We start from the raw sequence: 27,487 nt of genomic DNA, 5'->3' as shown, positions 1-27,487 counted from the left end.
GAAAATAAAATAAATTAGAAGAAAGTTTCTAACTATCAGGAAAACAATGTTTTGAAGCAGCCCAGAAATTTGAATAAAGTAGTGACAGTTTTGTCCCATTAAAGATGATGTTTTATTCACTTCAGAAGAACACTACCTGATGTGAACATATTCAAGAACAAGATGAAATACCATTAAAGATCTTCTCCATTCCTAGGTTATCCTTTTAACTAGGGAGATGGTCTGCCTGAGTTTTAGTTATTGAAAAGCTGCTCAATGGGCTCACAGGGGCGACCGGCCCATCCCTCCCACACTAAGGGATTCTTAAGGGCTCCTCCCAAACTCAAAAGGCAACTCGAACCTGTTTACTTTATAAGGCAGGCAGAATTTTCCATCGCTTAAAATTTTGGCTTAAAACTCTTATTCCAACTGCAAAATTGTGCATTAGCCATGGGAATAAGCATGAGGTATTAATCTGCTTAGATTTCAATAATTTATCCTCCGAGGCACCCAATGGATAGCAAGTTTAGCCAAGTAGCTTGAGGGGTTGTTTAAATAGAACTGTTCCACGTGTTAAACAAACACTGATGACTGACAGTAAAACATAAATTAAAGTCATAAGAAAAATAATCACAGAATCCATTGCTATGATAGAGAGCTTTGCAAAGGTACATGAAATCCCATTTGAAGCTAAACAATGTAGCCCATTACTGTCAGAATTTCTTCTCTTTTCTTAGCCTTACATCCTACTGACTTACCGCATTTTTTTAAAATTTTTGCATAGCTTTGAAGCATTTGGCCATAATTTGAGCTTCCCACTATGGGGATGTTTATCAAGTGACATCTGGATTGTTAAGTACTCTGTCAAGATGGAAGTATTCGAAAATGTAATCAATAGCTTTTTTTTCTGTGGTAACTTAGCTATTTTTTTTTGTGGTAAGTTAGGGGTTTTTATCCCATATTTCCAGTCAATTGCTTTCAAAGATATTTCTAAGTTACATCTGGATAGAATTTCACTTTTCCCTCTCCTTGATCTTGAAAAATTAGGTCAAACTTGATTTTTAGGTCACAATAGAGAAGTATACAAATCAGTACCTACTTCACACTGTGCCTTATAATAACCCTTTCATTTATCCACCATCCTGATCTTTTATCAAAGAGTTGAGAATTGATGAGTTTCATACTCATTAATTTTTTTTTTTAAAAAAGGCACATCACTTTCAATGACAATTCATCTTATCAATATATGATAAACTGAAGACTTCAGTGGTTGGCCAAAAATTTATGTTTTATTTCAAATTCAAAACCTCAATATTCTACAGCTAGAATAGCTTTGGATGTGTTTTGCCTGCTTCTAAGAGGAAGCAAAGAACTGGTTTAAAAATCAGCTAAGATACTTCTATAAATTGCTATAGTGTCATTGCAGTATCTTCAGAACTCTGAGTAGCTATTAAAAGAGTCTGTCCTTGTGCAAGATTTCGTTTTTGCACCCTGGTGGAGTGGGGCCTACCAACCAAGGGATGGAATACGGACGGCTTTGCAACCCACCTGCTCCCTGAAATGTTCCCACACCTTGGATGGAGTTGAGTTTATGGTCACCAGAAATTAAATCGGGTAAGTTCATTTCAAGCTGTCATCAATAAAAAACAGAAGGAAGCTGGAAACGCACACCAGAAGCAGCTTATTTATTTCCAGTGCCTCACAGAGCCACGGCTGGGGCTCCTAGGTGCTGCCACCATACTGGTACTAATGACAGGAACAGCGGGAAGGAGTACAAGCAACAAACAAAAGCTCCAAACCACAGCCCAAACTCATTTCCAGGTTCTAAGAAGGGCTTTAAAATGTAAAATTACAGGCACTTGAAACTGTCCTTTTAATTTCTCTATTCAATTATTATGCTTTCACTAGGGTCTCATGAAAGAGAAAGAAAGAAAGGCAGACCAGAGCTTAACCGTGGCTGGAAGACTAGCAGAGAAGAGATGAGGAAAGCACAGTCCCGTTTTCTTTGTAGCACCTCTTTGCTATAGAAAACTCTTACCGCTTCTTTTGCAATCTTGAGAGAGGTCAGAAAAGAAGAACAAATGTGACCCCTAGAAAATAATCTCTTTCATCTCCCTTGCTCTGCTAAGGATACACTTCTTGTCTTGCAAATGGAGCCGTTTGACAATCATTGCTCTCAGTGTCTGGTTAAGCTTCATCTTTGGTGCTAACAAGTAGTGCACTTTTGACCTCCCTATGCTGCAGTAGACATACAGTGGCAAAAAAGGTCAAGGAACAACTTTTCCACAAAGAATATAGTCTGACAAACCTTTTCCTCTGGGCAGCCTCAGAACTTGAATATTGGCCTTATGGGACTTGATTTTAAGAAAATTTGAGGTTGCTCCAGTGTGAGCAAAGACAGTCAGTCTTCTGCTGTTGCTGTGAAGCCCCCCATACTAGTCCCTTTTCTGAGACACACTTTTCTTTACACTTTCTCCAGTGTGTTTACTTTCAGCTTTCTGTGCCTTTAAAAAGGGAAGGGGGAAAGAGTTTTCTGTCCTCTGCAAAAGTATGGGCTTGTCTAGCCGTGGTGAGAAACAAGAGGGCAGTACTGTTTGAGACAGGAAAAGTCAGTGCACAGTTTCTGGAATCACGAAATTATTCAGCTGCTCAGAGTTCATATATAAGCGTTAGAAATATACAAAGTATTAAATTTATAAAAACATTAATGCTTTTGTTTTTACACTAGTAACATCTAAGTCTTTCAGCATTGTCATGTATAAATACTCTTCACTCATAGACTGTGAAACAAATTAATAGTGCAATACCTATTCCATTTTTCTGTCTTAAAAAAAATTAAAAATTAAAAACTTAGTCTCACAAAAGCGGCCAGGAATTCATATCCAGACACCACTCCGTTGTCTAATCTAGGGCACTTATCTCACTGATCCATTTAAAGGTCTTTTCCCGTCATTACTGTCTTTTTTCACGTTTATATCCTAGCATACATGGTATGCTATGAAGAAGCTGGGTCTCTGTCATTAGCCAGTGCCAAAGGGCAATTTGTCATTTGCAATGGCGCTGTGCACTTAGCAGCTTTAATTGTGAAAAGGATTTAAATTCTGCAAAATCCTGTACTGGCAGCAATAGTCACAAATTGCCATGCAATTTAAAAAACATAGCTAGTTAATTTATTATTTAACCAGTAGAATTTCTTTAGAATACAGGTATTTGTATTTCCTTTTAAGTGTGTAGTTTGGTATAGAACTCGATATTGAAATTCAGAGAGCTGTTATTTATTGTTTCCAAAGATATTCGCAACTACAAAAATTAGGTTTATGATTAAGATTAGGTTATGAAATGAATTACCTTTTAAACCTTCTATTTCTAACTGGACCTTGAAGCAGATTTCTAGATCCAGAACAAAATAATGAAATCCCCCTCGTCCGGTATAGAAGTAGTAAGTAACATGCAGCACCGTGGCAAGCTTATCATGTTTAAAATGCCAGATTGTTACTTCAACAATAGTACTGACATATGATGAAATATAGTCTGGATGAAACTGCTATAGCACAAAGAAATCACTATGCCTTTTTTAAGCATACAGTATGTAAACACGTTTAAGGATTTGGGCTAAGGAAAGATGCTGCGACTTTTTTTCAGTCATTTGCCACACTTCAAACAGGTGCTGGCCCTCTGATTCTACAGGCAGATTCATCCCGCTTTATTAGCACTTTAATGAGTTCAGATTAGTCGCTTCTGGTTTCCATCGACGTAGAGGAAAAGTATCTTGCATAAAGACTGGCTGTTTATGGGGCCACTGTGGCACTTTTTTACATGGTAACAACGCTGCCTTTTAAAGCCACTGTTTCCTAGTCTCATCCAGTTTCCCATACTTGTATCTTGTATCACCACTTGTTTATTTATACCCTGCTTTGCCTGGTGAATACAAGACCTCACTATCCAACTTCCACTTTCCAACACTGCGAAGGAAGAAATACTCGGGGATCTTTCCCCCTTTCATTCCAATCATGTCCTCTGTGCTGAGAACAGAATTTCCTGATAGGCAAAACAGACAATGCGAGTCTGTAGCCTGCTGTATGGCACAGGCGTTACTCGTCGACGAATCACCAAGAGCTCCCTTCTCAGAACCAGTATTTATGGATCCTGAGGCAGGAATAGCTGGGCTTCCGTTCACTTATATTGTCACGATGAAATTACGTTTAAGGACTCTGGAGCTGGTTTTAAATGTGGATAGGCATAAATGGAAGGACTGTATACTACGAAATTTTGCTTCTTTTTGAATTTGGCTGATGAAAAATGCTCATGTGTCTGTTTGCAAGTAGGAGTAGAGAGGAAGCGTTGGTGTGTTGCTGTTTGTTTTCTTCTTTCAATAACAAACAGATACTCTTCCAAAACCCAGTCTATTGTTACCTTTTGTGCAACAATATAATCATAAAAGAAGGAGCATTGGGGGAAATAACTTAAATGAGACGTTCATTTGAACATTTTGTTATGAGGTCCCATTGGTAATGAAGCATAAGATAAGGACATTTCTACCCAAACTGATATTTCAGCAAATAATATTGTAAGAATGATGTATTTACCAGCTGAGTACATTTTAGATGCAAGTATATAACTGTAGCAGTTACAGGTAGTAGCCCACACCTACCTTGAGAAATGTTTTTCTTGGTTGTGCCTCACCAAATCCTCTCTTCTCCGGGTGCTGGCTCATATAGATCACGTATCAAATTCTACTTTCCGAGCACCTGATCTGTCATTTCATTCTGTCCTATTAAAGACTGTCAGCTGCTGTTCACCAGAGTGTCTGGGAAGTTTATCCCACGTTCTTAAGCCTTTGTTTTCCAGCTCCACACACACATTCAGTACTGAAAGTCAAGCTTTTCCGCAGAGGCCTATTTTTCTACAGCACCAGATCTAGATGTGTTTGTTGCAGATACTAAATAATTGCAGTCCTAATACCTCTAAAAATGTCACGTCAAACCTTCTTTTTAGAAGAGCTGGGTGAAATCTCAGCCCCTGTTCACAGATGCCAGGGTTCAGCTGCAGACCTGGTTTGGTGAAATCTCAGCCCCGGTTCAGAGATGCCGGTTGCAGTAGGTGACACAGGGCAAGCCAAGAACATTGTTCTGTTAGTGGCAAGAGCAACTGGAAGGATGTTCCTGAAACTGCTTTCTTTTTTATCCTGCCACAGACTTCATGAGCATATGATAAAACATTATTATTAGAATGTAGATTTCTAAGGTTAACATGGACTCTCTTCATATCATCATTTTAATTTAACTAAGCTTAAGAAATACTTTCAGAGATATTTCACTAGTGTGTTTACTGTCATGATAAGGATCAGGAAAGGTAAATATTATTGATCACCATTGAAAAACCACAAGAAAATAATTTTCATGCATATCATATTCTAGAAGAACCACCTGAATCTTCAGATGAGGATCATAAGTTGGCTTGTAATTGAAACTATATAGTTTCTTCTAAGAAAATGCTAAAGTTAAGAGTTCCAGTTGTATGCAAAATGTGGTTTCCCTCGTGGCTTGTTTTAAAGACCCATAAAGCAAAAGTCCTGGTATAAAATTTTCTTGAAGAAAAGGAAAAAAAAAAGAGCATATGATTGCATAAAACTTTCAAAGTACACTGGAAGTCTAAGAGAAATATAATTATTATTGTCGCTTTATCACCTCAAACATGTTGTTGTAAATGTCATTATATCGGATGAGTTTGAAAACAGGTTTTCCATTTTGCACTTTATTTGACAAGGTGATTCATTGTGTAGAGCAGTTTAAGATGTCAGTCCTCATGGAAAGAATTGAGTTGTGCTGATGTGCTTATGAGCATTCCTCCATCAAAGTATATGATTAAAGAAGGGTGATTCTTCTGAAATATTGTTACCCAACTGGCCTGAAATATGAGTGTTTTCTTTATTGAAATATAATTTATCATAGTTAACTCCTATGTAACCGTGTACATGCTACATACGGCAAATGGAAAGCTGGTTACAGTTATCCACAAAATCATATTTGAGATAATTTCTTATGCTGCAGCACAGTAGCTTGTGAAGTAATTGAAATTGTTTCTGACATCACATCTTCATTCTCAACAGGGGAATGAAGAGGAAAGAAAAGAAACACAGGCATTTTCTATGCTTTTTGTATGTGGCTTGTATCTGTCAGCGGCCCATTTTTGATTGCCTCAGAGAAAAGCAGAAATCTTCCATCTTGCTTTGGCCATTTCTGCGTTGGGTTTGGGAAATTTCCCCTGTTCTTTCAGCAGACAACAGCTTTCATCATGGAGAATGAAGTTTGCTCTCCACTGTCATTAGTTTGAACTAACCTGCTATCTTAGCACAGCTGCCTATTCTATATTTAGACTCCTTTACAATCCCACTAAGCTATTTGACTCAGTAATTTCTTGTAGAAATGAAATTCCACAGATTAATTATATATCATGCAAAGGAGTACAGTATCTCCTTCCATCATGTCTAAATTCACTACCAATCCATTTCCGTGAGTGACTTGGTATTATGTGGCTGGGGGAAGAAGAAAGACAGATTTGTCTTAACCAAACCATTCATTAATTCGAATACTATCACGTCTGTTGTGTTACAAATTGCTATCAAATAGTTATAGATACATCCTGTAGGCATAACTCAACATTCTCTCTCCCCTTCCTTCCATTCTTCCCTCCCTTTCCCCTCTTCGGTACTTTCTTTCCTTCTTTTCTTTTTTCTTTTCTTTTCTTCCTCTTTTTTCTTTTTTCTTTTCTTTTAATCTCTTTTTCTTTTTCTTTTTCTCTTCTCTTCTCACATATCTTACTTCTACACCTGTCTAATATGATGACCTTTACATTCTCAGATGCTGTTCTACATATGAAAATTCAGTATGCAGGATATATGGCTATGGACTAAGGTGCTGACATACTTACTGCCTTTGTCTTCCCCTCTTACTGTGGCCATAAGAGTGGCAAGTGGCACAGAAATATGTACACACAGATTACAATTTGACTTTACTAACAACCGACTATAATTATTAAGAAGACATCCCTCCCCCTCCGAAGAACTCACACATAGATACTCCTCCCCCTCCGAGAAGAAACCTCTTCTTCAACACCCTATGTTTAATGCAATCAAATGTTAATTAACTGACAATGGTACATCTGATTGATATGCTTGGCATACCGAACAGCAGATTCAGAAAAATGAGTATTCATGAATAGCATCACTTTACAGTTTGCAGTAACAAGTCTAGCAATAGAGGTAAATCTGCTCCAATACAGCGTGCGCTCCTATCGTTCCACAAATATTTTAACCAGAGCTAGTTCTCATCAACCACCCTTGAAGCTCCACCTCCTCCTCAGCTTCTCTCTTCTTTTTCAGTCATCAGCCAGCCATTTGCAGATCCAACCCCTCCCTCCAGCCTAGCTGGCACAGCTGCAGCATGACATATCCACCAGCCACCTTCTCTTCGCTCCAAGGCCCTACTGTTCTGCCTGCCACTTGCCCACCTTTCAAAACGTTACCTGGGAGTTGCCAACCCTTCCTTTAGTTGCTGAATTGTTCAAAAAGAAAAGGTACAAGTGGAGAACTGTTCAGCTCAGAAGACCAGAGGATAAGAGATGCAGGAATATGTAAAATGAACAGCAACAGGTTTGAGAAACATTTATATTCTCATTTAAGGCAAACTCCCCTTACAGGGGCAGCTTTCTCCAGTAGTTATATTAATAGTGGAAAATAGAGCTCTCTATGCATGAAAAGCTTTTTAAAGACTTTGCCTCCACAAAATATGGCCAAAAGCATCACTGATCAGCTGGGCTGGCACAGATGCTCAGCAACCCAACAGAGCTGTGGGGTTTGGTTTTTTGGGGGGGTTTTGTGCCATAATTTTAACATTGAAAAGACATTTCCATAATTTTTTCAGCACTTTGAAAAGCCCTACTTTGAGGTAAGTAAAACAAAAACTATAGAGAGACAGATCTGTCTGGCATCAGTATGTCAGGACAAATAAAGATCAGTTAATAGAACTACCATAATCCTACAAAGCTTAGAGTATTCTTGATTAAACTACTGGCAGGGGACCACCAGGATTTACAGAAAGATTGCTTTTTTGTTTTCTTTTTCTCTTATAATTTTTGGTCTGTCGTTGTACATCATTTAAAATCTGCTTGCTACAACTTCATGTTCAAGCTGAGAGGTAGATACTTCTCAGCCCAAATTTGTTCCTGAAGAAACAACAAAACCCATGCCCTCCAAACACAATTCTGGGATCAGACTTTTGATTCAAGAGCTACAGAGAAGTTCAGGTATACATACAGATATACAGTAGCCTGTATAAAAAATTGCCATACCACCTCGCCTGAGGGCACATTATTTCCAGTACCATTCATCTCCCCTTAAAAAAAAGTTATAGATTTGGGGTAAATGGTTGATGCTCAGTATCAGTTCCTCCAGAGTCTGATTTTTTTTTCTGTTCTGTAAAAGAAGTGCATCAAGAATGTTTTGTGTTTTTCCACTATTGCTTCAAATCTTGTCAAATATGTTTCCCTTTCCCTGTCACTCTCACGTTTCTGTGGAAAATGCTACATCTGGATCCTTGCTGCATTTAAAACATCCTCACAGTAATTACAAGAAAGAGAGAGATCTTTAAAAAATTTGTGTGCTTTTAAAAATTATTTTCACTTCTATTTGCAAACCCAGAATTTCAGAGACATGAGCTCACTATAAGGCAGAGGTAAAATCATTTACTTGTCTACCTGTTCTTTTCCATGACATATAATTTCATTTTAAGTATGATGTAATTCTTGTATTTTTAGTTATTAGTTTGACAATAACTACAATATCTCAGTAATATTTTGTGCTGGTTTTGGCTGGGCTAGAGTTAACTTTCTTCATAGTAGCTAGTATGGGGCTGTGTTTTGGATTTGTGCTGAAAACAGCATTGATAACACAGGGATGTTTCCGTTACTGCTGAGCAGTGCTTACACAGAGCCAAGGCCTTTTCTGCTCCTCACAACACCCACCAGTGAGTAGCTGGGGGTGCACAAGGAGTTGGGAGGTGACACAGCTGGGACAGCTGACCCCAACTGACCAAAGGGATATTCCGTACCATATGATGTCATGCTGAGCATATAAAGCTGGGGGAAGAAGAAGGAAGGGAGGGAATGTTGGGAGTGATGGTGTTTGTGTTCCCAAGTCACCGTTAGGCGTGATGGAGCCCTGCTGTCCTGGGGATGGCTGAACACCTGCCTGCCCATGGGAAGTGGGGAATGAATTCCTTGTCTTGCTTTGCCTGCGCACATGACTTTTGCTTTACATATGAAAGTGTCTTTATCTCAACCCATGAGTTTTCTCACTTTTACTTTTCCAATTCTCTCCCCCATCCCACTGTGGTTGTGTGGTCTTTCATTGCCAGCTGGGGTTAAACCATGATATATTTGTACACTGAAATTACCACTTTATACAATTCTGACTTCACTTTTAACTTAGCTTATTTCCCCACTCCCTCAGAAATAAAGTAATACTTCTTGCTATTGCATAGGAAATTCCATTTTTAAAGCACTGAAGCACTTAGAATTCATCCAGTGCACAGACCTAAGTGATGCCACGTTCATTTATGGTCTAGTCCTTAAAACATTTCTAAAAACAGGGATGAACATGCATTTACTAAGCAAACGGTAGTCACATGAAAAATGTAAGTGAGCCAGGTTGGTAGAAAAGGTATAAAAAGACAGGGTGAGTCTGAAAAATTAGAAGCAGAGCACTGAAGGCAATAGATCAGATGTCATCTGTTGGCCAAGATCCCTCTGAAAGGGATGCTATTATTAGGAATAAGTTTGTAGAAACTTGTCAGTGAAGGAGATTGACTTGGCTAAGGACTCAACACCACCGTTAATCCTCTCAAGCCACGTATGAGTATGGTCTGGCCTAAACATTAACAACCCTTTTTCTGTGCACTGCAGCACAAGAACCTTTACAACATTGTTCCTGATGTCTTCAAATTTAAAAAAAAAAAAAAAAAAGAGCAGCCCTTTTACCAGATACATTTTAGTCAAACTATGTTGTTTTGCTCAACACAGGGGTATTGGAATAAAATTCTAAAATATGTGACACGGGAGGCTATGTCATCCATGGATCCTGTCACCAAGGAGGAAGGTCGAGATGCCATCTAACTGACAGCAGCTCTTTATTTGAGTTTATTGTGAAACAAACAGGAACAATTTTAGTATCTTTGCCTGTGTTTGCATGCTTACATGTACGCATGTATACAACGAATACACAAACAACCGTAAGGACATAGAGATGCCACCTACGTTTCTCTTGCTGTAACAAAGGTGCAGAGGCGCTGCTCCATAGAAACTCTTTGACTTACCTTGGGAAAAAGGCAAACCATGAAGCGAGAAAGACTGGGGACATGGTTTACAAGGCTATCCATATAGAAAACTACTGTGATTACACAACACCTTTTAAATCGTAGTCCCAGGCACGCGTTTTACCACCGGTGTTAGCGCGCGTTCCCTTTGCTTAGAGCTGGAGAGCTCTGGCTCTCCGTGGAAGGAATGTGAAGCAGGCAGGAAAGGGAGATCCATGTGTCGGGGCCATTGCTGTCAAATGGCCTCCTCACACATTGCAGGTGTTGTTCAAGCAGGAGCCAGGGAGTGTGTGGAATAAAAAGCAGCCTATGGAACTTGAGGTGGGGATAAATGCTGCAGAAAGCTTGCAGCACGCGTCTACGCCACGAGAGAGTTTCACCAGCAGGCAACAGGATCTACACAGGAATCTATGTATGGGCTGATCTTAGAGGTAAAATTGGTACAGCAACATTAATTTTACACTACGCCAATATTTTTCTTGAGGGAGTTAGCACTAGAACTTCTTGCAAGTTCAAGGCGCAGTTCGGCCATAAGCATATGACTTATCAGAGATTTCTTTTCCTTCAGAAATCATTTTTTATTGACAATATTAAGTCCAATATATTCTGAGAAGAAAAATAAAAAAAAGGTAAAGCTTCTAACCATGACAAAAAAAGAACAGGTGAAATGATGAGTCTTACATCACAGTCCTAAAAATGATGACTTTATCTCATAAGCCCAAATAATATACATCTGGGAATACTAGTTAAATTAAAATGTTCAGCATCTCTTGGAAAGGAACCACAGAAATTTGAGTTGTGGCCATGTAATATTCCAGATATTGTATCATGAATATGTGGTTTATTGATTTGACAAGTACTACTATTTCCCCCCCAGGAAAAAAGTGAATTTGTGGCAAATGGCCTAATAGAATGGTACAAGTAATTGATGGAGTTCTGCAGAGTCTGTTGGGTGAGGTGACAGATCTGAAAAGCCTCTGACTTATTAGTTTGCCTGTCATCACAGGGTAAGGTATGACTATAGTCAAAGTAAGTTTAAAAAAATGCAATATAAATCAGAAAATGCTAGGAAGAAAAAAAAGAATGATTCCAAACTCAATTCCCCTGTCAAGACAATTTTAAAAATAAGTTTTGAAATAATTCATAGATGAACATAATTGTCACTGTAAATATTTTACTAAAATTAAGGGTTATATTCCAAATTACTTTACACATAATGAAAAAATATTTAAAATATATTAAAGTAATCTTTAGCTATTTAGTTATTTTTATATATATATATCAGGTAATTATAGATTACCTTTTTAGATTTGCGCATGATACAAGATATACGCAAGAGGAGAAAACTTTCGGTGTTCAAAAGGCTCTCTTAAAAATTGCTTCTTATTATTTACACTTTTCTTTAAGCTAAGAGTTGTTTCTGCTGCCCTACCCAGATCATATGCCCTACCCAAGGCTACTCAGTGGAAATTTTTCTCTTGCAGTAATAGGAAACTGTTAAGAATTTGGTAAACATGAGGTTGGTTTTTTTTTAAATACTTGTTCCTTCAGTGTTGTATGAACATATCAGCTGGTCAGTATAGCTCCTCTAAGCCACTAGCTAAGCTTGTCAAACTGATGCACATTTTTTAAAGGAAGAAGAATGTTGAAGCTTTTTGTAAAAACATTGATATACTTGGAAAAATAATGATAAAAGGTGGTACAGGGGAGCATTCCTTGCCTTTTAACTTTCCTGACGTCCCTTCCCAACAGTGTTATCAGGAGATGAATGCCATTTTGCAGAAAGAGGTTATAAAGCTGTCTGGCTTGTTTTGGCCATCCAATGTAGTTTTAACATTTAAAATCTACAGTCTAAGTCACAGAAACAGCCAACTGTGAAAGTGTCTATATAAATACATATACAGCTTAGTCAATATAATAATGTAAATGAATGGAATTTTAAGACTCGGACAACAAACTGTTAATGATAAACAAACAAAAGACCTGCCATAAAAGTGTGCTTGATCATTGCCACCACTGCGGTCGGCGGTGTACTACTTCAAACTCCTAAATATTTGTGTCTCCTTGTTTGGCCCAAAAGACCTGCAGAACCTTTAATGAAAAGGTTCTTTACCTCTGAGCCAGGTAATACAAATCTTCACCAGCTATGGAATCGCATATCTCTAGGGGATATTTGCAAAGACGACCATATTCTTCTGTACTTTGATAAAGCATTCTGTTCTTGGAACGCAGGTAAAACAGATCACCAGTTCTGCTTTTTTTCCCCAATAAACTATGTTTATTATGCCAATTCTAATTACCATGCAATCTAATGGTTTTAAGGCTTATATTTTCCACATCACCGGACATCACAAACATGAAAGCATTTTATACTGTCATTATACATCAATGTTTGCACTTGGTTATACATATATACAGAAATTATTCACACATCTTAACCTTGCTATTTCCTTCTTTCAAACCAACATAATTTTACTGTGAAAGCAGCTTTTTAATAAATGGTATAAGAAATACAGCAAGGCACACATTTTTTAAAAACTTTTTTTCTCATTACCACCTCAAGAAGCATAAAAAACCAAAATGTTGTACTTAATTCAGTAGAATGTCAACAGTTCCTAATATACAACACCATGTAGTTGTTTCTTGAAGTGTTGCATAGATTAAATTTTAAAATTAAATAAATAAAATGCCATTTATTTTAATTGCTTAATTTTTAGATGTATTGAATCAGGAGGGCTAATGACTTCTTTTTGCTGCAATCCAACAAAACTGTCACTTTAAAAGTAAAATAGTTTCAATAAACTTATGCATTATACACATAAATATTAAATTTGATACATAAAATAGAAGAGTAGAGACAGGTACAGTTCTGAAAAGATGAACCAAACTGATCATGAATTCTGTGGAACTTCAAAACTTTAAGGAACAGAATCAGTGATAAGTAGTACAGGAGCATCCAATTTGGGAAGGGGACGTCATTAGAGGTAGCTTGGGAGAGGAATCCCTAAGAAAGCAAACGGCCTTGCTACAATACAAAATGATCACTGGAATAGGACTAGCATATGCAGCCAGATCACAAAGCCAACATGGACAAATCACATTTGGAAAGAAAATTTATCTTGGGAGTCAGTGTAATGAAAGGCAGTGATACAATGGAATTGGAGGTCATCCCAGGGTTTACAGGATGAACCTGCACCTGAATTGCAGCCAAGTTTCTAAAAGGAAACAAAAAAGTAATAGTAGGTTACAGAAAATGAAGTTTTATTTGCAAAACATAGCTCTTCCAGAACAACTATAGATAGTCATTAAATGATCACATGCCAGAGCCTTTAATGCAGAAGCGTACAGTAGGCAAACAATGACTTTTAACAGCCTGAGGTACAAGTTAGTGTAAAAAATTGTATTGATGTAGAAAACTCATTGATTTTTGTAAAGACTTTGTTTCTAAAGAAACAAGGGAAGTCATCAAGTCTGACCTTTTCCCTGCATCCTGTCCTCATCTTTACCTGCAAACTTACCTTCAGCGCACTCAGAAGTGCACCAATCAATGAAAACATGGGAGTTTTCAAAAGCCAAGTAACAAAAACATCAACCCATCACTTATTTTAATATTTGTGTAAACATATAGAATAAGATTACAATGGAGAGGAGGAAAAGATTGTCACAGAAGTGGTCCACGAATAGAATTGTCAGCGTCATCACTGTATTTTCAAATTGTAAAGAGCTATTTAGACACTTCTAGTACCGGCAATGAGTTACATTTTCATACTATAGAATTATCCAACTCAGAGTTTAGGGTTAAGCTATTCATCCAAGAGCACAGGCTTATGATGAGGATTATGAAGAAATAACTGTCAGAATACAGCTCAAAGACTAGTGCAAAGTACATCTCATAGGCATTTCCTAGGAGGCACTCCAGACATGCCGCATGTGCCTTCCAAATTAAGCAGGAATATCTGGATCTATCCAGTTGCTTTCTCCTTTGATCTTATTTGTTGTAACTGGCCCCCCTCTCCTCCCCCCCCATTTATAGAAGAAATATACTTACATGAAAATAGTGAAAAGCTCAACAGTTTGTTTAGAAATTAATGAAGAATGGATCTGAATAAAGGGGAAGGTTGTATCAAAAGGTTTCTACAACTCTGGCATGAGTTTCATGTATGTATAGTAAGAAAAGTCTCATCGACGGATTATGTCAGGTTTTTCAAAAATTATGTAATTCGTAGACAATACAGGATTATCTGTTTATTCTATTTAATTTTTTTAAAGTCAGCTACTGTAAGGAGCTAAAAAGTCAGACTCTTTTAAACTCTATAAAGAAACATTATAGTATCTACGTCCCTATAAAAACTACTAGGAAAAAAATGGTAAGCAAAGATTTAGATTATTGTTGTAGTCCCAGTCTCTAAAAGTAAATGATTACATATTAACTGTTGTGTAAACCTGTATATTCTTTTTCTCTTGTAATGAATAATTAACTAACAGTCCTTTGCATTTATGTATCATCTTTTATCTGTGGATCTCAAAACACTTTTCAGTGAATAAATCATGCTTCACAGGTCCCATGGATCATTATTCTCATTATTCTGTTGCTAAAGAAACTGAGGCAAGGAAGGAGTAAGTCATACCAAAAATCGATTGCTGAGCAGGCAATAACAGTCAGGCCTTCTGAGTGCCCGTCCCGGGCTTCTCCTGGCTATAGTAAGTGGCAGGATATTCTGGCTAACACTGCAGCTCTTCAGATAAAACCAATTTAGTTTTCTTAAGCCCAAGTAAAATATTTTTCCCTAAATTAAGTTAAAGCTTAAGTTTAAATTACAAGTTCTGTACAAAAGGAAGGAAATAGCTTTTGTGACTTACTTGTAAGAACTAACAGATTACACACAGAAGTCAAACGTATCCTCTAGAAAAGACTTTGGACATATCACATAAACCTCCTTAATGTATTGATCTCTACACATATTGAATACGTGACTAAAAACTCCCATCCCACTGGTGAGTCCTGGGTCACAGGGACAGCAGAAGATTGCATGATCTCATATACAGAAAGATAGTTCTTTCAAACTGTCCCCTACTTGAGAAGTAAAATCGGCATAGCTTTATGAGCACCTCTGTTGAAGAACTCCATGTTGGCTCATATGAGAGACTAGTCAGTGCTGACAGAGATATTTTTAAGCCTGCTTATAGATTTGTTATTATTTTCCCATAATCATCTTTTTTTTTTTTTTGGTAACACACTGCTAAATAACAGGATTGCAACATTTCGCAAAAATATTTTCTTCACTATGAGTTTTATTATCCTGTACAGCCAAGGCAAATACTAAAACAGTATCAAATCAAACAACATTTGAAACTATGCCTTTTCAGCTTTGAATTCTCAGTATGCTTTTAAGGTACACATATACTATAGAATATTTTTCTCTAAGTATTGCAGCTACACATGGAATTACACATTTAAATGAGCTTACCGCACAGGTGCTACAGGAAAAATAATGGTGTTTGCCATTTATCTTTCAAATTAAATAATGTGTTTTTAAATAGTAACTTTTTTCATAATACACTTATGGGAACAACATTTATCTGTCACATTTTAAAAGATGTATTAGTAATAAATGTAAATTACCTTTGGAAAATCAGTAATTAGCCTCATCAAAAAATAAACAATCTGCCACCAAAAAGATAATCTTTAGCATAGTTAAGTATAATAACTGTTATTTGAATAAGTTAACAAATTAGGATAGATTGCTTCTGTAATTCATTCCCCATAGCATGAGAGATGAAGTTAAAGCACCAAGCTTGTGAGTGGGGGAAGGGAGCTCAGACTTTAGTGAAACCAAATCTAGCAGCTCATATTTTCGGGTTTTGATGTGCCAGAGATAAACTACAGGTATCCTAGGGCTTTACTACTGGGAATAACATAGTACATAATTTCCAGGGAAGCAACGCTGTATGTATCAGTTCAGAAACAGTATATCTTCCTAAATTTAAAAAGTGGGATGTAGTGTGAAGGGCTTTGTTACCTTTAAAATATTTGTCAACCCCTGGGCAAAAATTAAAATCATAACATAACCCTATCAAGTTGTTGCGTACAGACTCTGCATTACATTTTATTGCATTGTGGGGCATTTATTAATATCTCCATCCTCTATGTCCAATCTTAGTCCTTATGCCTTTTTAACTGGATATTGTCGTATCCCAGTCTTATGAAAAATACAGCCGGCTACCAGGTAAGTAACTATGAAGTTCTGAAGACTGCGGGAAAGTTTACACAGTATTTTGAGATCCTCAGAGGAAAAGTACTAATGAATTGAAAAGACATGTTATTATCTTCATCAGTGAAAGAACAAGAACAAGAATAAAATCACACTCACTATAGTAAGTATTCTTCCTTAAATTAATATTATAAAAATGAGTGGGGAAAAAAAAAAGCTAATAAAACAGTAATTTAGGAAAAGTTTATGTTTACATAATTATCACTTATAAACCTCAGACTTTTCTCATCATCTCAATTTCCAAATAGAGGCTTCCATACACATAATCCTTTTAATGTAATTCTAGAACATATAATACCTTCTGTGAGGTTTGTAATTCCCAGTTGATTTCCATTGCTTCTCCAGTTGTTTGGATGTGTCCAAGTATTAACCTAATTGGCAATCACTAGGTCATGATAGCCCATTTCAAAGCCATTCAAGAAATATCCTCTTTGCTATGATGGTTCCAAGGTAATGCATTATTCATATAGATATGTGTTGAAAGAGATAGTGGCAAGCCGTAGACCATTGCTGTCATAACCTAAAGACTTTGCTAGACATATTTATACATATGTGACTGTGTGAATGTTGGGTAAACTGCCAATATGTGCAAAAGAAAAGCCCAAAGCATAGTAATATAATGTAGCAAAATTAGGAAATGCAGACGTTAGATATCTAATAGCAGCAAAGCAATCTATTTTGTATAAATAGGCCCAGATCCTCTGCTACAGCTATATAGTTTGCAATAGGAGAGTACTAGCAGTTTTCATGGGCAGTGATGAATAACAGCCTTTTCTCCTAGCAACATCATGGAATCATAGAATAACTTAGGTTGGAAGGAAATTTGAACGTCATCTGGTCCAACCTCCTGCTCAAAGGAAGGCTATTTTCAAAGGTAGATCAGATTATTCAGGGACTTGTCCACTTCAATTTTGAAAATCTCCAAGGATGGAGATTCCAGAACTTCCTGGGGAAAACTGGTCCCATGCTTAGCCTTCTGTCTTATTGGAAATTCCCTTGCTACAGCTTCCGGCAAGCAGCAGCATTTGGCACTGGAGTGGCATTTGGAGTTGCCATGCTGACTCTGGTCTACTGGAGGAGTGTTTCCAAAGACTAACAGTGTTCTCATACAGCTATGCTGGCTTTTGGGTCACCAAACAACTCATGAGACTCAAAGCAGCAGTGCTACACACTAGGATCTGATCCAGAAGTTGCTTTGTAGATCTTCTTTTGTTGTCAAATGTGCAGTTATCGTTAGACATTTATGTGAGGTCAGAAACTCCAGATCTGAAACACTTTCAAACTTTGGAAGAGATCAGAGCCACTTTTTCATCTTAGGTTCCACCATTTTATGTTTCAAAATGCTTACCACAACATAGAACTGAAGCTTCCAATACTGCTGTGTGGCTATCAGTTTCCATCTGCTTTGGTATACAGGTCTTTATTCTGCATTACCCTCACATTATACTCTTTAATGATGTTGCAAAGATTTCTGATTTTGGTAACCTCAACTTTTGGTCTAACACTGTGTTGTAATAACTGTGTCCTTAAGAATGGCTTACTGAACTTAAATCATGGTAAACTGACATCAAGAGATGACTTCTTATCTCTCTACTTATTCTCCAGTCTGCTTAGCCATTCTTCATGGCTTGTCTGGAAATATTGTAGAACTCCAACCCAAAATTCTTGTAAAACTGGAAGTTCAGCTTCATCAAGTGCTTTTGAACACCTCATAAGGCCAGATGACTGTGGAGAAGGGGATCAATGAGTAGAACTGGTTTCTGGTTCCACAGCTCATTTGAGGAGGGAAGAGGAGGCTGATACAGAAATACTGCTTTTGAAGAATTCCCAAGTTCTGCAAGATAGCAGATTTGTTGTAGAAGAGAGCAGCTCCAGTCAGTCCAAAGCCAAAGGGCAAGAAGCAGTTAGTATTCACTGCATTTGTTGACCAGTGGCATGTAAATCGGGATTATAATGTAATCAAAACAAATGATATAACACTATCATAAAACAGAAGCCCTGGATGGTGATTCATCTCCTTTCATTGTACAAAAAAAAAAAAAGGGGGCAAAAAAAAGTAAAAAAAAAAAAAGAATGTGCAACTTGTAAAGTACATACCTGTTTTTAGGATAATGTACGTGTCTGAAGAAGGTTACATTCTATCTGTGCATATTTATATGTCTTTCCTTATGAAGATTCAGGAGGTTTTCTTCACAAGTAAGAGTTTTACTGTTCTGATGCAAAGCATCCTTTATCTGTGGGTGGCCAGGCTTTAACTGAAACTCTATAGCTGAAGCCTCTTCAGAAGAAGCAACACATCCTTTGGGCTCTTCAGTTCCAGGTGATTTTCCTGTACTACTCTTTTTAGTGCTAAGCTCTGGATAATTCTTTTCCAAACCTCCAGTTTTCCCATCTGAAATCAGCAAATCATCAGCAGCATTTTTCAAATTTGATGCACTTTGTTTGTTAGGATTGGGGACTTTTATATCATTGTCATCATCACATAAGAAAGATAAATCCCTACCTTCAGATGAAGTTTTAACTTTTTCTAATGTTTCTAGAGTCACTTCGCCTAGTGACTCTGGAGATGTTTCAGAAACATTGTTAGAAATGGATTGCTGCTGCTCAACCCGTTCTTCCTCAGGACAGGCTTCAAAAAAGCATTCAATATTTTCTCTCTCATCTGTGAAGTCCAGTGGCACAGGAGTGCTGCTCTTTTCCTCTATGTATTTGATTACCTCTCCACAGTCACTATCATGAGAAGAAAGTGAAAGATAAGAATAGAAGTCCCCTTTTCTTAGCTGAATGGGTCTGTGAGAGTGCTCTAACACTTTTTCCTTGATCTGTGCTAATGAAGCTGGAGCAGATGACTCACATTCAGGTTGTGACTTACTTTTCAAAGCTGTTGATGCCATGTCTATTATCTCCTTCACAAAATTGTGTACTGAGCCATCTTCCATGGTTTTTTTATCAAAAGCAGCAGATTCACAGTTACAGCACAAATCAGAACCATTGGCTGAAGAGTTGCATTCTGCTTCATTGGATTTCATGGCTGTACAGCAATCAGTAGATTTTTCAGCAATGCTTATTCTATGCTGATGACCATTAGGTAAGGTTGTTTGTAAAGCTGTATCTTGTGTGTCTGCACAATTAATTTCTGAGGAAGATTCAAGACAAGGCTTTTTAGCAGGAGAGGAAGCAACAGAGTGACGATCAGGCTGAAGATGACTTTGACATTCTTTTGGAGGGTTTCTGGATCCATCTGATGACAGAACAGTCTCCTTGCCATCCATACGTGAATCATCTGAACTGTCTGTAAATGCTTCACAGACACAACATTCATTTTCAGCTTCTCTAACATCAAGCGATGCATGAGTTTTCGGAGTTGCTGATGTTCTACCAAGACCTTCCTTTTGACTGCCAAGAGTATTTTCAACATTGCCATTCTCCATATCATCCACAAGTTGATCCTTCACAGCCTGAGAAATATCTTTCATCAGGTGACTCTTTGTCCCTTTTTCACGATCACGTGGTACATTCTTACTATTGCCATTATTTTCTGATATTTTCTGTACTGAACCATTCAATAGTGTTTCAATGCTCAATGTGTCTGTGGCTTTTGATGTCTCATTACTAACTTCTTTACTGCGCTGAATTTCATCACTGAGGTTACTTTTTCTCTTCTCCCTTGTCAAAGAAAATTTTGGTCTAATCCAAGTTTGGAGCTCATTTTTTATATAATCAAGTCCTGAAATTAAATTGCATTCCTCATAAATATCCTCATCAGTTGCTATACTGGAGTCATCATCTTCATCTTTGATACCTAGCTCTTCCTCAGTTAAGGTAAGGGTGGAACTTGAAAGCAAATCACTGTCATCTTCATCATCAGTACAAGCAGAAGTGCAGGAGACATTAACAATCATGCTGACATTGACGTCGCTCTCATCAGCTACAGATCTATTAAGATGTTTTCTAAATGATGCATTTGAATCTGGTATTTTATTTCTGTGCAGTACAATGTCTTCAGAGCAGAGAGAAAGATCCTCACTGCTGCTGAGTTCAGTGAGAGAAGCTGCTGAGTCTTCGTTGACCGAGGATGCAATATCTAGAGACAGCTGTCCAGTAAAAGACATTTTTTGAGAGCTACTTTGCAGTGTTATATCAGAGATGCTGCGCTTTATCTTTTGATCTAAAGGACTCTGGATATTCTCTAAGCGATTCAGAAGATCTAATGTCCTTTTGCTGAGCTCTCCAACAGAATCACTGCTTGCACTAATGTCTCCTGAGCCATGATGACTGAAAAGATCTTCGTTGCTTTTGTAGGAAGTCAGCCAGCTCTCCAAAGAGGTGCTTCGCTGAAGACCATCCCCACTTTTAAAAATACCTGAGCTGAACAAATCACCTACTACAGACAGAGATTCTAATGAAGAACTACGAGATAAAGTTGAAACCTGTCTTGTATTCTCTGTAACAGTTAATTTTCTTACAGTTTCTGCAGATTTACAGGAATTGGGATCTGATTCTCCAGGGATATTTGCCAGAGTATGGTCATGAATAAACCCATCTGGTTGTGACTCTCCAGGCTTATGTTCAGATTTAGCAGGTATTTTATCAAAACAAAAGCCATGAAACAAACTGCCCTCTGCATGTGTTTTTTCAATTTGCGATTGTTTCATTATCACTGGTAATTTGAATTTGGAGCCTTGAAGATATGAGTAATCATAAAATGTAAACACGTCATGTTTTCCTTGCAGTTCTTCTAGACAAACAGGGTTACGCATGGTAATGCTGTCCAAATCCTCATCATTCTCACTTCCACAACATGCAGAAGGTGCCAACTGGAAATTATCTGAGAGGCTAGCATGGTCTTCTTCATCTTGCTTTATTTTTTGTTTTATTACATCAACTATATCATCCACTTGAGTTTCTGTATGCCCAATTTCAGGATTACTCTGGGTGCTTTCAATATCATTTAGCAAAAAAATTTCTGAATTATTTGTAGTTTCTGTGTCACATTCACTCACTATCCCACTCTCACTCTCAGAATGCCTGCTTATGTTTCCACTCTGATACATATAGTTATACGGTTTTGCCAATGTAGTCCCCCCTATTAGGTCTGGCAGAGATTTGGTAGATGAAAATGACGAGTCTTTACTAAGACTTTTGTTTAAAATGTTAGACTGTGTTACACTGGAGAGTTTGGACGTTTTTTTCAAATTAGGCATGTGGTTTTTTTCTGATAATTCAATATTATGAAGACTATACACCTGATAGATGTGAGGATTTGAAGGGGAAGTAATGCTGGGGCAATAAAGAGGACTTCCACGATCACTGATACTTTCATCTTCGTTCACATCATTATCACCGCATTCTCCTGAAGCAGGTTTCTGGCTTAGATCCTCCTTCTTGAGTTCCTGATCAGGATCACTTAAGTCTTCATGAATACTGATCAGCTTATTACTGATGTCAGTTTCATCCCATTCTAGCGCATCTTCACTTGGACCATTTAGATCCATCAAACTGGGATCAATAACATTCAGAGGCTCCTGTAAAAAAAAAAAAAATCAAAGATTAAAAATATTTACAGTTGCACTTTAAATATGCTTCCACTGAAATCACAGAAGTAAATTAACGGGAGTAAAGTGCATATTTGGAACAATGATCACTAATAAGCTTTTAATTTTTTTATGTTTTGTGTACCATTAGAATGATCGATTAAAATGAAAAATACTAAATTTTGCATGATTTCTTAGTCGTCTTAAGGTTTTTTTCTTATTTGCTGTCAAAATATAATACAGAAATTTGACTTTTTAAATACAGATTAATTGTGGATAGTAATTTTATGTGTAACAAGCTTTAACCATTTTGCAGAATCACACAGGAGTGAATTAGTGTGTTAGTAAAAAACATGCGATTAGCACTTTATTATGTTGCATATACGAGAATCTCTTTTAGCCTGCTTAAGTTTAAAAGAGTTAAGATATAAAGGATTTACTAAAGGATTTTTGATGTGTTTATAACAAACTTGTGTTGTCAACCTTAAAACAACAGATCTAATGCACTGGAAATCACAAGACTTGATGACTTTTTATTAGAATTTCTATTTATTCTTTACTTGATAATAAAGGCAATACTAATGACCAGTAAGATTAATGAATGTTAATCTCTTCGGCTGTAAGTACAATCAATCAGTCTAATCAAATACTACATGAATTTCAAATATTGTCTGTGCTGACACCTTTCTCTGGGAAAGGGCTAATTAATAATTGAGCTAAACTTAGTTTGCTTTTTCAAGACTTTTGCAACTTTCCAGTAATATTGGCTATCATAGGCTTAGAACACATCATATTGAGAATTTTTCCTTCTAGAAACATGTGTGGGAGAGAAAGAACACTTTGACAACTTTTCTCACTCAAATGTGATGTGTCAAATGGCCAATGGTACCAACTTACCTTACACCTCTCAAAATAAGATAGAAGTGGTCCCTGATTTTGGGCTCGTTCTCTGAGCACCAATTAATTTAATTTTATTTTTCTATTTGTTGAGAGGCATCCACTTTAGGGAAGATTTTGCTTATACAATAAGTCTTGTAATAGAACTGTTAGCTAAAGTAGAACTGTTTAGTTTAAATCATCTTAACAGCTGAACAATGATCACTGCATCCAGAAAAACAAGCACTTTTTCCACAAAACCTTTCAACTATGATCTCTCACTCTCTTGAGCTTTCTTGGAGCAAGTTTTGTTTTTCAAATACAGCATTGATCACATGCCAAACAGCAATCTAAATCACAACAAACTTACAGAGTTACTGAAGTACAAGGAGATAAAATGAGGCTGTAGTCCAATGAAGTGCAGTTGTACACAACTTACTTAGTGACTTAGATTCATCAAGACTCGGGCAAAGTTAATTGTGCAGAGGAAGGCACGAATCTCTGATTCTCAGCTGGGAACTGTCTCTTTGAAGTAGAAACTAAAGCTGCTCATCCCTTTTGCGAGAAATCATGGATGTTCTCCAACAGCTCAATAGTTAGGGCACTGATTTTGGCCATGGGACGCTTTGTCAGGCTGAGCATGAGAGACTTGAACCAGGCTCCCATTCTCTCAGGAGAAGCCCTACCTACATGCCGTTCTGAAAAGCAGCCTGCTTCTCCTGTTTCATTTTGCTTAAAACAATTAAATACTAATTGGGTCATAGAGAGATGAGGAGACTTTTATCCTGCAGTGCAGCGTTCAGCACATTTGACTGGCAAGAGGCACAGGTAGGTCCAAATCCCTGCTCCAGTGTCTATTTAATTATGGATATAGGTGGCACTGTTTCCATGCAAGACACAAGGCTATCCTAGTATGTCCAGTAGACCAATGGCTAAAAACACTCAACTGACCTAAGGAAGAATTATTTTCTCCAAATTGGGCAGAGCAGCTACCTGCCATTCAGCAGGGTGATATGATCATTAACATATTTGATAAACCGAGACATTCTCCATGTAAGATAAATCTGTGTCCCCATGCTTCATTGGGCTTAGTTGTAAGTTAGGTCCCTGAGTACTTCAGCTGTGTTAAGATATTGCACATAATTATGGGCAGAAAAATGAGTGCCAAAGAATTCTTTCCTCCTTGGCAGGTTAGGAGGCTTTTGGGATTTTGAGATTCTGTTGTGTCTAATGTTGAAGGCTAGAGTCTCTTTGTTGATCTACCTACCCCAAAGCTTTTATGGAGTAAATTTGTTAGAGTGCTTTTTGGTTTTTTCTTTTTTTTTTTTTTTTTTCTGTGAGATACTGGCTATTGATAGCTTAAATGTTAAATTCCCATAAACACCCACTTGCTAGACAACTACAGCTATCAGAGCAGTTCTGTACTCTGCAGAGTTCAGAAACCCATATTTAGATTTGGCAGTTTGCCATGTTTTCATAATGGCTCCTGGCTGGTACTTAGTTGGACCCAGTTTCCCACCTATGGCTGACCCTTAACCTACCTGCAAGTAAAAATGGGTGCAAGAGAATGACAATGATTAAATTAAGTTATTTTGAAAACCTGACAGATTAAACAAGAAATCAGCTACAATTACTCATTTTCTCTGTGGCATGTTTTACGACTCTGTCATACTTAGCATGAGGAAGACATTGCTGTGAAAAGCTTCTTAAACTGCACAATTTTACTGTTTTAAGCTTCTGCCAGCTGCAAACAAAAATTCCCGAAGGCAGGAAATCAGCAGCAGGTTCCAAGGATTTTATGTTCCATAGAATCTGATTTTGTTTCTCAAAACCAAAACATTTGGTTCTTATTGGTCAGGAAGATAACCTTCCCCCTGTAAATCAGCACTTGCCTGCCTTGTTTGTTCTGCAAGTCAGATGGACTAAAACAATAAAACATGTAGAGCTGTGACCTCAGCCCATTCATCTTTACTGAGTGCTCCTTACTTCAAAGCCTATTTTTTATTCTTCAAATGCGCATGCTTTTTTGAGGCTTGGTATATACTCAGAAGTTGTGCAGGAAGAGCTATGATGGTAAAGGATTTGATTTTTTTTTCCCTTCTGATTGTCACAGCTATACTTCCAAAGGCTCTTACGTAGATATGGTGATTTTACCAGCATAGCTTTCTCTGTCCAAGGAACTGACTGAATTGATATTAGTGAATTACTACTTTTCTTATAAGCATCACCTCCCTTGAACTACAACTTCAGTTGTTACCAGCTACATTGGCAGCCCTTCCCAAGTCCAGAACAAGTTTTAACTTTGAAACAAACCACTCAGCTTAAGTTGCAAACTTTTTATATTTGGCATTTTTAGCAGGGATATATACTCTCTCTTTCTTTTTAACAAAATTTAGCAAGCTGCTCAAACAAGAAAGAGACTTTAGACACTGAGGTAGTTGTTGGAGAGAGCAGCACCATACAGATTCTTGAATAAAGCTCTGGAGTGAAGAATGGAAGGTGGTGTCACTCCAGCCTATGTTTGCACTGACTGTTAGGTCTTGCCAATGGAACATTTAAATTTCCCTAAACTGATCCTTTACTTGGTGTTATACAGAGGATGGGAGGTAGAACACTGTGTCAGCTGGTGTCACAGCTAAATTCTGACTGCTCATTTTACTGGGAAAAAATGCTGTTGTTTCCTCTCTTGCCTATTTTGTTTTTCATTCCAAAGAACTGTATAGTATTGCACAATGCATCTTTTACACAAAGCAGACAAATCTTCTATCGCCATTTCACTTGGGAAAACTTTACTCATGCGAGAACTGCACCATGCTTTTTATCCCATTTGCCTTAATGCAGAGAATCAGAAGAGTAAAAGTGAGAAAACTTGTGGGTTGAGATAAAGACACTTTCACAGGTAAAGCAAAAGCCACATGCGCAAGCAAAGCAAACCAAGGAATTCATTCCCCACTTCCCATGGGCAGGCAAGTGTTCAGCCATCCCCAGGACAGCAGGGCTCCATCACGCCTAACGGTGACTTGGGAACACAAACACCATCACGCCCAATGTGTCCTCCCCTTCCTTCTTCTTCCCCCAGCTTTATATGCTCAGCATGATGTCATATGGTATGGAATATCCCTTTGGTCAGTTGGGGTCAGCTGTCCCAGCTGTGTCCCCTCCCAACTCCTTGTGCACCCCCAGCCTCCTCGCCAGTGGGGTGGTGTGAGGAGCAGAAAAGGCCTTGGCTCTGTGTAAGCACTGCTCAGCAGTAACGGAAACATCCCTGTGTTATCAATGCTGTTTTCAGCACAAATCCAAAACACAGCCCCATACTAGCTACTATGAAGAAAATTAACTCTAGCCCAGCCCAAACTAGAGCATTAAGCCAAAAATCAATTAAATTACAGACTCAGAAGAGTGAAAAGTAGAATTCATTCTAACAGATTTGAAAGTACTGCTTTAAGGAGTTTGGCTGTTCCTAATTTGAACCCTGAACTACTTTGCTCAGGACAGTATTCCCATTTCAGTGGGATAACTCATGTGAGCAAAGTGAAGTGTGCACTTAAATGCTTGTAGGGTTGGTGTTTAATGGTTAAACAGTTAACCTGCTGAAAATGTTAATGGGAAGAAACAAGCTTATTAAGCCAAATAAAGACATTTCCTCAAGCCCAATGCTCTTTAAGAAAAAGCCCTAAAAATGCATTTTTTTCATTTGTTTCCTTTACTAAAACACAGATAGTTTTATTTTTACTGTATCAAATTTTATTAAACAATGATTCTCTGTTTCAGCTTCATTTGCATGTGCTACTCCAGTACAGATACTTTGTGTTGGTGAAACAGGCCTGTAATGTAACCCCTACATACTATTATATTTTTTTAAAGGAATTAACATGAAAAAAAGAGCTTTTACAATAATAAATACAAACTCTGTTCCTCCCTCCCCTGCAAGATATCCTTCAGTTGCTGTGGACAAATTATCCAAACTCAACTGCACTTAGGGGCCAGGGGAAAAAGAAGGAGAAAGCAAGAAAACCATCCCCCATCTCCAGGAATGCGTGCACATTCAAGGAAGACAAACATGATTTTGTCTTTTGAAAAATGCAAGCATGCCAAGTACTTCTGCTGAGGGAAATAGTCATGTGTACAGTACCCACTTCACCTCTGCTTCACTTAAGTTCATTTTCTAAATGAGGTCCCCTATACCGTAGCCAACAAGAAAACTGTCCCCATTTCCCAACACCAAGGTTTCAATGTGCATAAGTGTATGCATAACATTCCTTGTGCATAATACCAAAGTGATCTGCACATTACGGTATGGTCTCAAAATATATGGAAGCAGTATGCTTCATCACTGATCACTAGAGAAACTGATTATGATTTAATTGCAGTTAAAAGAAGGTGGTACATGTTTATTTCCTGAGAAAATAAGATCCAAAACTATGGTTCATACTTTCTCTTGCTTCATTTTACAATT

The 27,487-nt window shown here is 37.6% G+C and overlaps 1 protein-coding gene across 4 annotated transcripts in view; it reads right to left on the bottom strand.

Annotated features, from left to right (window-relative positions):
• Positions 1–12,617: 12,617 nt before the first annotated feature.
• AKAP6 (A-kinase anchoring protein 6) overlaps positions 12,618–27,487 on the bottom strand; it is a 291,212-nt gene continuing 276,342 nt past the window's right edge. For all 4 annotated transcript variants that reach the window (XM_054828350.1, XM_054828353.1, XM_054828351.1 and 1 more), the window contains 2 exons: positions 18,719–22,146; positions 12,618–13,564 (listed from right to left, as the gene is read on the bottom strand). In XM_054828350.1, coding sequence (XP_054684325.1) covers positions 18,760–22,146 — 3,387 coding nt within the window. In that variant the 3' untranslated portion in view covers positions 12,618–13,564; positions 18,719–18,759. The remainder of the gene's footprint in view (positions 13,565–18,718; positions 22,147–27,487) is intronic.

Source organism: Grus americana, chromosome 5 (assembly GCF_028858705.1).
Source record: "Grus americana isolate bGruAme1 chromosome 5, bGruAme1.mat, whole genome shotgun sequence".
Lineage (NCBI taxonomy): Eukaryota > Metazoa > Chordata > Aves > Gruiformes > Gruidae > Grus > Grus americana.
The sequence above is the reverse complement of the archived record's forward strand: the minus strand, read 5'-3'. Positions and strand labels throughout refer to the sequence as shown.